The 14,010-nt window shown below is 32.0% G+C and overlaps 2 protein-coding genes across 10 annotated transcripts; one reads left to right on the forward strand and one right to left on the reverse strand.

Annotated features, from left to right (window-relative positions):
* The first annotated feature begins 329 nt into the window (after positions 1 to 329).
* On the forward strand, positions 330 to 11,554 carry LOC126919848 (tyrosine-protein kinase Abl). Of its 8 annotated transcripts, none has more exons than XM_050729470.1 (16): positions 330 to 725; positions 1,481 to 1,634; positions 1,801 to 1,910; positions 2,096 to 2,394; positions 2,479 to 2,620; positions 2,718 to 2,848; positions 2,942 to 3,204; positions 3,954 to 4,125; positions 4,226 to 4,481; positions 4,580 to 4,702; positions 4,875 to 5,010; positions 5,277 to 5,386; positions 5,809 to 6,020; positions 6,113 to 7,182; positions 7,323 to 7,832; positions 7,959 to 11,554. In XM_050729470.1, exons 1-16 carry the CDS (start codon positions 599 to 601, stop codon positions 8,467 to 8,469), a joined length of 4,326 nt encoding a protein of 1,441 aa, XP_050585427.1. In that variant the 5' UTR covers positions 330 to 598; the 3' UTR covers positions 8,470 to 11,554. The 8 variants fall into 8 exon arrangements, with proteins under 8 accessions (XP_050585427.1, XP_050585429.1, XP_050585433.1 ...); XM_050729472.1 differs by having other exon boundaries at positions 5,277 to 5,365; XM_050729476.1 differs by having other exon boundaries at positions 5,277 to 5,365; positions 5,857 to 6,020.
* A 27-nt stretch (positions 11,555 to 11,581) lies between these two features.
* LOC126919898 (NTF2-related export protein) lies at positions 11,582 to 13,259 on the reverse strand. Of its 2 annotated transcripts, none has more exons than XM_050729586.1 (6): positions 13,086 to 13,259; positions 12,615 to 12,690; positions 12,368 to 12,499; positions 12,212 to 12,298; positions 11,949 to 12,093; positions 11,582 to 11,778 (listed from the first exon to the last, which is right to left on the reverse strand). In XM_050729586.1, exons 3-6 carry the CDS (start codon positions 12,374 to 12,376, stop codon positions 11,603 to 11,605), a joined length of 417 nt encoding a protein of 138 aa, XP_050585543.1. In that variant the 5' UTR covers positions 12,377 to 12,499; positions 12,615 to 12,690; positions 13,086 to 13,259; the 3' UTR covers positions 11,582 to 11,602. The 2 variants fall into 2 exon arrangements, with proteins under 2 accessions (XP_050585543.1, XP_050585544.1); XM_050729587.1 differs by lacking the exon at positions 13,086 to 13,259 and adding an exon at positions 12,963 to 13,065.
* Between the last annotated feature and the right edge of the window lie 751 nt (positions 13,260 to 14,010).

Genomic DNA, 14,010 nt, shown 5'->3' on the forward strand with positions numbered 1-14,010 from the left:
TTACTAATAGAAAGAAAAGTAACAATATACACGAACAAATCGAGAATAGATCCGGAATCTAAATATAGTAATTTTATAAAAGAATAATTTATATCGAGAATGATAAATAATTAAACATTTTTAAGTATATTATTATATATTGACTGTTTGTTCCAACGAATAGAAATATTTGCGAGGGAAAATAGAATAAGAAATAAATAACAAAGAACTTTGTTAGACTTCGGATGATGTTATCGGTGAACAAAGCTGTTAGCCAATGAAATCTTTGTTCGAGAAATTGATTGTCCAATGAGAATAGAGAAACGACTCTGGTGGTAAGTAAAAGTAGTAAACAGTACGATGCGAATCGAGCTATCGTCGACGTCGAAGCTGTCAAACATGGCGAGAATGTCGATCTTGAATGGTGGTCAAAAATGTGAATAGGAGGTTCGCGTTCGGTGGTGAGATTGGTGAGTCTCGGGTGTTCTCGTCGTCGGCAGAGGCCGACGAGAGATGCGATCGGGAGTTAGACTGTCAGGCCGAAAGTGAATGTGCCGAGTGAACGGCCCCGGCAGTTTTGCGGCCGGGATTAATCTAAGGGCATGCCAATTCGGGAACTATGGGTGCTCAACAAACTAAGGAGAGAATTGTTCCTGTTGGCTCTGCTGCGCGACAGACGCGCAAACAGCCTAGGAACCTCAAGGAATCCCGTCTTGTCGGCTCTAATATATTTACAGAGCACAGCGGTAATTCCTTCTCTTATTTTCCTACTCTCTCGCTTTTTATCTTCTATTCCTTTCTTACTTCCGTCCTTTTTCCACTTCTCTCCCTCACGCTTTCTTCCCCTCTCTACTTAGTTTTCTCTCTTGCGTTCATGCACTTTGTCTGCTTTATAACAGATTATGAATATAGAAGATCAGGAAAATATTAAATAAAGTTGCAAATAATGACATGTACAAAAATAGGCTGTAATTTAGTTATATAATTAATACATGCACATACGTGTATATATATATATATATATTTTTATGTTTTTCTTTTATTAAATTTATTAATAATTGTTTTATTATAATTTTGTTATAAAGATAAAACAATTGTTAAATGACTTAATATTCTAAATTAGTTCTTAGTCATTAACACAGATGTATGATAACAGAATCTATTTGCATTGTAAGTTTTGTTTTTGTTATTCTAAATAGCATAATTTCTAATTTTGTAAATTATCTTAAACAATTTAATATCTAATTAATCATAATTGTTAATTTAATGCATCATATATGATTGTGTTCAATAAGAAGGAAAATAAATATTTTCAGTAGATATAATGTTTTTTTAAAATAAGATATTAACATTTGTATATTTTATTAGTAAAAAGAGATGCATCATAACTTTTTCGAAAAGATAAAATGCAGATGAAAATACTGATATTAAATTGTATTAATCAAGTTTCTTACATTAATTTGTAGTCATATGCATACAACAGTATTATGATGTTGTGCAGAAGCTCTTTTACAAAGCAGACCGCTACCTCACATTCCGGCATTACCAGATGGTGATCCACCAAATGGGTCCAGCATTCAGTCAATTTCACAACAAGTGAATATTCAACAACATACTGTGGTTTCTTCTGCTGGACTTTTGGAAGCTGCAAATAGGTTACTTTATAATATTTATATAATTTTATTACTTTATGAATGTGTTTCATCATACAACACATAAGTATAAATATTTTATGCTTCAATTTTCAAAAATAAAGTATATTTTATATATACAAATTAATTTAATATGAATCTGAATAATATTAAAATATGTATATCACAGGTGGACAAGTAAGGAAAACCTATTGGCACAAGAAGAGGATGATCCTCAACTATTTGTGGCTTTATATGATTTTCAAGCAGGTGGAGAAAATCAGCTCAGTCTTAAGAAAGGTAATTATTTTTGAAAACATACTTGGTGCTCCAGACTTTTTTGCACTTTATAAGTAAAGATAAGGTTAAAATATATTATAAAAGGTCCATAAATGTCTTATTACAAATCTGGAGAAAATATCTGGTACACCTTGTATAAATATAAAGATATAAATTTATGTTGTACATTATAAATTTGAATCTAGGAGAACAAGTTCGTATTCTAAGTTATAATAAGAGTGGAGAATGGTGTGAAGCTCATTCAAGTACTGGTCAAGTAGGATGGGTTCCTTCAAATTATGTTACACCAGTAAATTCCTTGGAGAAACACTCCTGGTATCATGGAAGGATATCCAGAAATGCTGCAGAGTATCTCCTAAGCTCTGGTATAAATGGTAGTTTTCTGGTTCGTGAATCAGAAAGCAGTCCAGGTCAACGCAGTATTTCTTTGCGATATGAGGGTAGGGTATACCATTATAGGATTAATGAAGACAGTGAGGGAAAGGTATAAAGTTTCATATATCTTACTAGTAATTAAATGGTATGCTATAAGATGTAAACATGGTATTATGAAATATTAATATTTTAGATGTTTGTTACAACTGAAAGCAAATTTAATACTCTGGCAGAATTAGTACACCACCATTCAATGCTTGCTGATGGTTTAATTACACAATTACTTTATCCTGCACCAAAGCACAATAAACCTACTGTTTTCCCACTTAGCCCAGGTATGTGGGAAAAAATAACATATGTCATATCTGTGATATTCATGTAAAATTATATAATCATTGTAAAGATGAAATGTATTGAAATTATTTATTTCAGAACCTGATGAATGGGAGATTAATAGGACAGACATAGTCATGAGGCATAAATTAGGTGGGGGGCAATATGGGGATGTTTATGAAGCTGTATGGAAGAGGTATAATATGACTGTGGCTGTAAAAACTTTAAAGGTTAGTCTTTTAATATATTAGTTATAATTACTATTTATAGCATTTTTTATTTTACTTATTTTTGGTTTATTCTTATATACCTTTATTTTATAGGAGGATACAATGGCTCTAAAAGACTTTCTGGAGGAAGCTGCAATAATGAAGGAAATGAAGCATAGAAATCTAGTTCAGTTATTAGGTGTATGTACTCGGGAACCGCCTTTCTACATCATTACAGAGTTCATGAGCAAAGGAAATTTGCTAGACTATTTGCGGAATGAGAGTAAACATCAAATAAATGCCGTCGTTTTGATGCATATGGCTACGCAGATCGCCAGTGGAATGAGTTACTTGGAAAGCAGAAATTTCATTCACAGGTATTGTTTCATACTTTAGAATAAATACATGTTTCTATATGGTATACATGTTATTACATATTTCTAAAGAATGGAACGAAAGTATATTTATCAGTATTTTTCTATTTTATGAACAAACTAATTCTCAAATAATTTTGGTGTGTATTTTAATTGTTCTTTCTTTTTACAAATGATTTAATCTTATTTATATTTATTTAAAAAACTATTTAAAAATATTTTTATACTTTTATATTTTTATCCTGATCTTATGCACTGGCGCATAAAAATATTTGCATACTCATTTTAGAATTTTAACCAAATGAAAAATTTTACTGGGGATTACTTAAATTTTTGCAAAGAAGGCACTCAAAAGACCTAGCAAGTAAAATACATAAAATGTAATGTTCACTTTTTTACATAGTGCATATCGAAAAGTAATTAATTTTTTCTATCTCGCAAACTATAACTACATGTCTAAAAATAGTATAGTTTCGTGATCAGTAAAGAATTAGCTTTAAGGTGGTATGTATTATGCAGAAAAGTAATCGTTGCACTTAAAGTATTTTTCTTGTAAGTAGCTGTTTTTAGGGAGCGATTTGTAGCGTCACAAGGATCACTGAAGAAAAGTAATGGCAGATTACAGTGATGATTATGATATGCATATTCTGCACAAAAAAGTACATTCAGTTAGTTAGGAGAAATTTTTTAAATTTCATCGTCCTCTCCTCTTAAGAAAGGAGCTCGCGTTAACATCGCGACTTTCGAAACAGAGATCTAGCGGCTCGAAACTGCCTAGTGGGTGAAAATCATCTGGTGAAGGTCGCAGACTTCGGCTTGGCCCGGTTGATGAGAGATGATACATACACGGCTCACGCTGGAGCGAAATTCCCTATAAAATGGACTGCTCCAGAAGGACTAGCATATAATAAGTTTTCTACGAAGGTAAAACAAATTTTCTTATAATACAGAGTTTTAGAAATTTTTACTCCAATTTGTTTTATTCATATTACATTTGTACTTTATTTGTATCATATATTTATAGTCTGATGTGTGGGCATTTGGCATCTTACTTTGGGAAATAGCAACCTATGGAATGTCTCCCTACCCTGGTGTTGATTTGACCGATGTCTATCATATGCTGGAAAAAGGCTACAGAATGGAATGTCCACCTGGATGTCCACCGAAAGTATATGAATTGATGCGGCAATGTTGGCAGTGGTCTGCTGCTGATAGGCCCACTTTCAAAGAAATTCACCACTCTCTTGAAAATATGTTTCAAGAATCTAGTATTACAGAAGGTAAAATAATCTATCAATTCCATGCAAATATCAAAGATAAAGATATGTTTTTAAATGTAAATAGTTCGTATAAACATGTACAAAAATTGTGCTTACAGAAGTTGAAAAGCAATTGCAAGGAGGAGGAGAAATTCCTTTACTTTCATACAAAAAATCTCAGACTGGTAGCACTGGAAACATCCATGGGCTTGTTTTAGTTTCTGAACCATTATCTTCTTCAGGTATACATGTATGGACTTCATAGAATATTGTTTTGTGATAATGCTATTATTGCGGGTTATACATAATGCATTAATATGTTTAGGATTAAGTCAATCCTTATTTAATCTTGTTTAAAATGAGTTAACTTTTTAATATTACAGCAGTTTACGAACTTCCATTTATTTGTTGTAGATACTACCAGTTCTGTAACGAAACTGAGTACATTCACAGGTGGTATGTCGAGTAAGAACAACAGTAGTATCGTACAAATGAGACGTTCTACAAATAAAAAGGGGAAACAGGCTCCAGCCCCTCCAAAAAGAACGAGGTATGAAATTTTTTTGTTTTCGGTGTAACGAAACCTCGATTATTACATGTTTATTATAATTTTTTTAGATCTGGTTACAATAATAAGTAAATAATAAAATATTATATACACACATATGGAATATACTTTATCTACCACATTACTCGCATAAATCTGCTTTTATTAAATTTCTTTCACATAATCGAGATTTCGAACACCGACAAATATTGATTATATGGTGATACGATAACATAACGATTGGGTAACAGCTTGCTGTCGTCGTGCAGTTCGTTCCGCGACTCTGCCTATCAAGAGCAAGACTCTCAAAACACTGAAACGAACACCATGACTCTCGACGATGCCACGGATCTAAATGGTATTGATAAGATTCTCGAAGGTATTTTCATTCTACTTTAATCGAGCGTACTGATACGTGCACGTACTGCTTCAGTTTCCTACCGTAAGCTCTGTATCCAGCTTTTTATGTTCAATTCTCTCTGCGTTTATATCTTTTTTCAAATTAGATAAAAAATTAACTTTTTATAGTAAAACTGAAGGTTAAAAAAGAATGAGTTCATTTTGATATTTTCATCTTTTTTGTGTTATAACTAATTTGTCTTTATAAATTCATTAAATAACTTATAAAAAGTACTTATATAAAGAAAATTTAATATATACGAAGGAGACTACTTTTAATTTTCGAACTTACTGTTTGTATTTCGTTATGTGAGCTTACGGAACTTGTTCGCTCTCAGCGAAAGGACTCTAAGCAGAAAGAGAATATGTACCGGTACGGTTTGTTGTTAAATGGGAACTCAGGTATTGCGCGAGATCTCGCGACGATGGCTCAAGGAACGATTGCTACAGGAGGCTGTGAAATCGAGGAGGATGGAGAGGGTTCTCAGGGTACGGCGGAACCAAACTTTATCACTCAACCTTCAACGTCTCCGGAACCTATACCTGGCTTAACCTGTTCACAAAAACAAATTAAGCCAAGACCTTATCCATCGAAAGAGCCATTACCACAAAAGGTAGTTCTCTAGTGCAAAGAAATATTAAAGTAGTTTCTAAACACTTTTGAAACTTAAGTCACATAAATAAAAATTTTGTATTTAATTTTTAGTTGGTACAAGTTGGTGCATTAGAAGTACAGAACGTAAAAAGAGCCATTAATCGTTATGGTACATTGCCAAAAGGTGCTAGAATTGGCGCGTATTTGGAGTCTTTACGTCAGAGTGGCATGCCATCGAATCAGGAATCGACGACAGTGGCTTCTTCTATGACACCTGGTACAGTGGAACAACATGAAGCATCTATCGACAATTCGCAACACAGATCTCTTTCTCCTCGTCAAAGTAATTTACGAAGTCAGCCTCAAATGACTCGTAGTAATTCTTCAAGCGGTGTTGTTAATACTTATCAACCTCCAAATTCTCCCCGTACTCGAGTAGTAGCTGTAAGAAAGAATAATCAGTCTGATGCTGTCGGTTTAAGAACTTTTCGGGTTTCAAGTAATTCTAATTTTCGTACTGCGAGCCCATCGAGATCTGTTCAACCGTCGTTAGCTGACTTGGAGTTTCCTCCTCCACCCGCAGATTTGCCTCCTCCACCAGATGAAATTTTTTCTGGACAAGAACAAGCTGAACTACCACCTCCTATTTCTTGCAGCGAAATTTCTCAAATAAGAAATTCTCCTTTATCCATAAGAAAAGCAAAGAGTACAGATTGGCGTTCAAAGGAAGATGAAAATGAGCATCAAGAAGACAGGAATGATGTTAGTAACGCAGAACCCTCTGTAAAAGAAGCGTGCTCGAGGTTTGGAGTTAATTTGAGACGCAGAGAAACTCAAGATAACTCGTGTAAAACTACCGATAATAAAAGAACGGGTTTTAAGTCCAGGATAGAAACAATCGAGCCTGCTGCACCACCAGAAGAAGCGCCACCACCTCCTCCACCACCTCCACCACCAGTTTCCACAAATTCACCTCCTGATAGCTTTGAACGGAAGCCTGGAATGAAAGAGATGTTGGAATTGAAGCTGATAAATGAAATTAAACAAAGTGCAGAAACTAAACATGGTACTACTACGAAAAAACCTGGAGTAATAAGCAGCACTCCATCTGCTCTTCTGGATCCAGCATCACAGTTACTTTCGGAACTCTGTGCTAGTTTTAACATGGATTCTGGACAAAGGTAAATCCTAATATATATACATACATCGTGTGTAATAGGTATTTATATATCAGTGTGTTATATGTTCGTTTCTGCTTTCCTGCATCTTAACTGTTGTTTAAAGCATGTATATATATGTTATATTTTTTTTATCATATTAGACACACTCAAAATGAGTACGCTGTATCAACTTTAAAAACCAACGAAGCAACTCAAGAACAACAACAACTTCAAATACATAATACTCATAAAGATTCATGCATAGCTTCTCCAGTAACTGAGTCGATACTCTCTAGCGGAAGTGTCGGTTTTAAGTTGAAGAGAGTAGATAAGCGAAATAATCCGCAGAAGGAGGAGACATCTGATGGACAAATAATCGATTTCAAGGCCAGACTTCGAAAAGTTGAGAATGCAGAAAGGGAAAAATCGTTAGAGGAGAAAAGTACTATCACTGAACAATCTTCAGAATCAGAAGAACAACAAGATGATAAGCGCAGAAGCACTGGTAGTATCAGCAGTTTAAAGAAGCTTTGGGAAAATAAAGAATCCTGTGATAGTCAGCCTCACAGCCCAAAACTCAGTGTCAGAGGAAGTAGCGGTAAACAAGAAACTCTTGACCAGACAGAAGATTCACCTGAAGATCATAGTGGAGCCTCAACCCGTAGTCAGAGGTACATTAACGTTTATTATATTTTTTATAATACTTATATATTGCTTACTAAACGGTAGTTTTCTAAATCTTCAATTTATTCAATATTATATATAAATAGTCATAAAACATAGATCAATATTTTTAGTTCTGGTAGCAAAAGTGATACTAGACTATGGCCACCACCTGAACCAGAAAAACCAGTTGTTCCTGCAAAACCACTAAAACCATTGTGTTCTTCAACTAAACATTTTGGTTCTTCAATTTACGCAACACCAAACTGTACGAAATCTCAACATGCAGAAGATGATCTAAGTAAACAGAATACAGACTCAAAAACCGCAAAACAGATCGTACTGGAGCTTTCAACATTAATTGAGAACAGCGTATTAAATTTGAAAAGTAGCTCAACGATAGTAATGACTAGCTGGCTTCAACTTTCAGACAAGGTAGGGCTGTTACATGGAATGTGCGCTAATCTCGCAGACAGTGGTATCGCACCACATGCGCGATTTCAGTTTCGCGAACTTCTTGGAAGGTTAGAGCTTCAGGCACGACAACTTCGTGCAGCTGGTACTCGAAATGTCGCAGAGAATACAAGACTTCTCACTGACCTCCAAAACACGATAAAGGATGTTGTCAATACCGTACAAAGATAAATTAGAGAAATTAACATCATTCTCTCTATCTCCACCCTTATTCTCGTCCTCATTTTCATCCGATACTATTTGCAATATCTCTGTCTGTTACTCAATCATGAAATGTTTTGGACACCTTCGGAAATCTTTCCGAAGTCTTGTATCAGACTTATATGTTTTAACTTCTGTGTTGAACGTCAAACAACTTTATGGTTCTTATCTAATCTCAGTTGAGATCCATTTAAAATACTTCTTTTGCAATGGACATTTTATAAAGTTTCTATTGCAATGATTTTCCTAGAAATACTTTTATAATTTTGCTCCTGGAGAGAGTACGCAAACCCAAGGATATTTTAGAGTAAGGCCTCAAGTCGATCTCGGCCTCAATCAAGTACTGATTTGATGGAAAAGTAAGAAAAATCTAAAATTAAAATACTAAATTAAAAAATATATATATATTTCTCTCTCGATTTTTTCATCAATACATTTCTTAATATAGACTGCGATTAGCCATTTTCCTTCGGATTTTGAGATATTATTATAATAAAAGTATTATTCTTTTGATATCGAGAAAAAAGACCACATAGTACATAAATGTAATTCACTTATATTTTTTATGTATTGAGTTTTGCAAAAAAAGAAAAAAAGAAGAAAAGAAATATGTATTCTCAAGAGCAAAGTGAATTTAGAAGTATAAGTATATAAATAAGGATCAAATATACTCTGGTTCCTTAAATTTTTTTAATAATAGTTTTAAATTAATAGAAAAAGGACGAGTAATCGCAGTTTATCGAGACAAAAGAACGCATATTAATCTTATGAATACAGAAAAAGATACTTTTTGTACACTGAACACTTGGTTCTTCTTTTTGTAAATTATGGTTACTTCTACGTCGATCCAACATGTATCCTGTATAAGTGAAAACTCTATGTGAATCATACTCGTCCGCTATACTATAAATGTAGTGATTATAGTTGTCGAGTAAAACATCTCGGTGTTCTTTCATCGAACTTTCTCGCGCCGTGCTTCGTAATATCGTACGCAAAGTCTTAGGCTAGATTATACATCGTAAGTGCGAAATCTTTTAAGCGAGTAAGCCATTTTAATGCGTGAGAGGATGTAACAACTTTTGTATTTGTATAGAGTAAGTCGAATAACAGGTATGCTTAATAATACAGTAAAACTTTGATTAGAGAAATTAATCAGAAAAAATATTCTTAAATTGATGGACTTTTCGATTAATCAACCCCCATTCATTTTATTTGCATATGTAATAGTATCATTTATTCCGTTTTTAACTCATTTATGATATATTGTTTCAGTGTTTTAAAAATATTTATTGTTTGTAATATGTATAAAAATTTGATTGTTTGATGTGTTGGTATCTATCGTAAATTTTGTTTGTTTTGATGTTTTCATGCAATAACTATACTAAGCATGTATTATTAAAATATGCGTATCTTAGATATATAAAAATTTATCAGCTAAAAATATAATACTTGTCAATTTAAATTGATAGTTATATTAATATTACTAATTAATATTGAATAATGGAAAGTTCGATCAAGTATTATAATAATCAAAAATCAGATTTGTATATGATCAAATAGTGTCAAGGTTTTACTGTATATATTTATGTAAATCAGCGGGTGTAATTAATCAAATTTCGAAATATTTTATTTTGTCTACGCATCGCGTAGATTTTCTTCCACAGAGCGCTAGTAAAAAATAAGGACTCCGGATACTTTTTAAAGAAATCGAGGAAAAGAAAGCAGAAACAAACTATCAACTTTAAATAAAAATTAGTATTCATTTTATTTTATTTATCATTCTCTTAGTGTAATATAATTCTACTTAATCGTGAATGAATTCATTAATTAACTTAAATGACTGCGTTTAGTATGCTGCTCGAATTCAAATTGCATTTACCATTTTGAAAGTTCTTTATACTTAAATATATCAATTTAGTAATTTTCTAACGTTTATTTCTAACTTTCATTTGGTAGTCTTCCAATAACAGTTTCCGGAGTCTGAACTCATGTTTTACTTGATCATTTAAAAATAAGAAACATGCAACGAGAATGAAAATGCCACTCGATTTGCCAATCAAGACGTTTTTCCTTGTAACACTGCCTACATATGGCTACTAGAATACATCGATCGACAACGCTAGTTACGCGAACCGGAATTTCTCTTCTTTCGGTCCGATCACCCAATCATTTCTCTATATTTTTTTTTTCTTTTTTTTTTTACATCATTTGTACCTGTGATACACCGATCGACTTATCTTTTATCTTCAAATAAAAAAAGCGAGAAAGAGAGGGAGAGAGAGGGTGGGAGGGAAAGAAAGACGAGCGATCGTACGAACGAATCTTCTTGAGAAGTCCTAGATGTATAGATTTTTAATTGAAATTTAAATCAATTCTTAGTTTATTAAGGCAAAGTATTCAATAAAATGTTATCTGTAAATACATAATTATTTTCAAAGGATCACACGTAACATTTTAAGTGATCTTTTAGTCTAAATATGTTTAATAATTTTAAAACAATTTTCAATTCTTGTTATAAGAATGATGCTTTACAAACAGTCTTGTCTATTATATGTTAGATAGTTGTATTATAATCTTATTGCATGTTACATTTAATTATGAAATTTCGTTTTATCAATTACTTTTAATCTCATTAATGTTAACTGATAGGAAGTATAACACAGTTAATATAAATAGGGAATGTTATGTGTGATTTTTTCAAAATTTTAGTAATTATAGGCAATATTTATACACCTTAAGAAGTATTACGAACTATATATTGATAGGTATTTCATTTAAAAAGATATACATTTAGAACTTCTCGGAATCTTATTAATCATTGGATATTTAAGTTGAACCGTCAAAGGATATGAAATCGATGTTTTATACGATATGTATCATAGTAATGTTTATGTCTAAGTATTTATATCTATATTTATTTTTAGTTTTTTCTCGTGTAAAGTTATTCCTAAATGATCGACCAACGTACTGATTCATTAATACGAAAATTTTAATATCGCTTTATACATTGATATAAGACCGACGATAGAAATAAAAAGAAATATTGAATCAAGAAGGTCTTTGAAAATTTTGAAAACACATATAAATTAACTTATTTTATATTTCAATTTACATTTTCTATTGCTTCTTGTACTCGGAAACAATCGCTTACAATTTTCCACTTATCTCCCATAGCTGCAATTAAGAAGCTTTGGTTAAATGGTTTCGATGTTTTATCATCATACTTTACTTGCCCTCCAACTTTTACAAGAAATGTTAATTGATCTGCCACCTCAGGACCTAATATCATAATTAAATATATTTATATATATTTAATATTCAATAGTAATTTTTGTTCAAAATATAATGAAAGAAAAACAATGTTATGAAAACATATAAATTTATAACTAAGGATAACAAAAATTGAAGGTATTTAAAACATATATTGTCCAACATATAGATCTATTTACCTGTTATTGGTTGAGCATCTAAAGTAAAAACAGAATGATCTGAAGATGGCAAATCTGTCCAAAATTTCTGTATGTTATCTTTGCCTTCAATACCATTCCCATTCCATATTAAAGTCGCAGTATCCAAATATAACCTTGATATAAGCTAAAATAAATATGATATATATTCTGTAAATTTATTTGTTTTATTTCTCTTAACTTTTTGGATTTCATTGTTTAATTTGTATAAAATAACAATTTCAAACAGTATTAAAATTACTTACATATCTGCGTTTATCTAAACTTTCATAATAAAGTTTTGTAAATTCTTCGGCTGTTCGACAAGCCTGATCGATTTTCGCCTTTAAATCCTAAAAATAATAAATTATTATATTGTAAAATTTTCAACAATAATAGAAAAAGAATGTTTCATAAAATACCTGTTCCATCCTTTATATTTATGTCAATATAACTTTCATAACATAAACATGGCAATTTGATTTACGATTTAATCGTCTATTTATTTTAAATTGCTGTAAACCAACTACAGAATATTTTTTTTTTTTGCGTTTCTAAAAGTAAAACAATAAAATTAGTATTTTTCTCTTAAAAGACTCCTGTTACTGTTTTGTAGGTATCTATCACCGGAATATGGAAAAAATAAGAAATATTCCTTGTAGAACTTACGGAATTTTATATATTATTAACTGCCAATAAATAATTTTATAAATGTTATTGTACATCAATAATGTATAAATGATTCCTGAAAAATATTGTTATTTTAGTTTGTTTTTGGATCTTGTAACAACATATTAAAAATAAATAAAATTGTACTCAAACTCTTTACTATAACCTTAGCACAATAAAAAGGCTGCTATTAAATGCTATTTGAATTTTAAGAAAATCCTATGTTATAAAACATGCATAATATGTTTAAAAAAGTTAAAAAAAAGGGATTAAATATTTTTTTACAAAAGAAAGAAAAAGATGAGTGTTTTAATATGTTAAATATTTTAAATTATTCCGTATAAATACATATGTGTCTATTTATTATGGCAATTATCTACTATCAAATGAACATAAGTCAAGCATCAAAATTAGTTCTTAAGATTTGTAGCAGTACTAGTTACGATCACATAAACAAATCTTGATACTCACATATTGAAGTATAGAGAAACCGTCCGAAAATTGAGTCGTGAAAAATCAACTTGGAAGACAAGAAGGTTCGTGTTCTGCGCATGTGTGATATGCCACGAATGTCTCAATCAGAGGCAGAGATACTTTATTCTTCCTTGTCTATCTTGCAAAAACGAGAACTCTGTTGCTTTCCATGTTGAGTTTTCATGATTCAATCTTCGGACGGCTTTCCCTAGTGGGTGTCGAGACCTGTTTATATGATCATGGTACTAGTTACTTTACGCGCACATTGTAAAATAGTTAGTTAACAAAAATCCTAGATGATATAGTGGCTTATTGTGTAAAACATTTCTAGGAATAAATTGTTTAAATAATATAGCTTTTTTCTCCTCTCCATTAAAATTCTTTTTGAATTTTAATTTAACTGACGAAAAAAGAGTTCATTCGCAAAACACATTAGTAAACGTTATACATAAATGCTAAATGAAGAAAATATTTAAAAATTGCACTTATAACATGAATTTTTATTAAATAAAAAACCGATATTTTTTTATTTAATTCTTAGTGGATTTTAACTAGAATAAAGCAACTTTTATTAGAAACATTCGTGATAACTTATTCCACAAATTCTTATTCTGCTCAGTTTCCAGAGCTCATAGTGGCTTATGGATAAAAGGCAATCGTGAGATCTTACCGTGTCGCAGGGTCACGTGACTCCGCGCACAGACAGTTATTTTTTTAGGCATGATGGCGCCAAACAGCAGTATCCACATTAATGTAAATACAATATCGATTCGGTGCACCGCGCGAGGAAGAAAGCCATCGGGTGTCCTTACGGAGGCTATTTGAGGGCGTCGAGTGAGCTCGACAGGAGCCCTCGGGCCACGAAGTGAGTAAAACCGAGCTGGTCGCGGCTGCGACTCGAATTGCTAATGAGGACATCTTG

This window comes from Bombus affinis, chromosome 8 (genome assembly GCF_024516045.1).
Source record: "Bombus affinis isolate iyBomAffi1 chromosome 8, iyBomAffi1.2, whole genome shotgun sequence".
Classification (NCBI taxonomy): Eukaryota; Metazoa; Arthropoda; class Insecta; order Hymenoptera; family Apidae; genus Bombus; species Bombus affinis.

Coding starts and splice junctions, on each gene's coding strand:
- LOC126919848 (XM_050729469.1), top strand. CDS start 599: ATGGGTGCTCAACAAACTAAGGAGAGAATTGTTCCTGTTGGCTCTGCT. Junction 2,621..2,717: donor TGTTTTCCCACTTAGCCCAG/GTATGTGGGAAA, acceptor TATTTATTTCAG/AACCTGATGAATGGGAGATT. Junction 5,011..5,258: donor GCCCCTCCAAAAAGAACGAG/GTATGAAATTTT, acceptor ATTGGGTAACAG/CTTGCTGTCGTCGTGCAGTT.
- LOC126919898 (XM_050729586.1), bottom strand. Junction 12,094..12,211: donor GTTTAGATAAACGCAGATAT/GTAAGTAATTTT, acceptor TATTTATTTTAG/CTTATATCAAGGTTATATTT. Junction 11,779..11,948: donor AGATGCTCAACCAATAACAG/GTAAATAGATCT, acceptor TTATGATATTAG/GTCCTGAGGTGGCAGATCAA.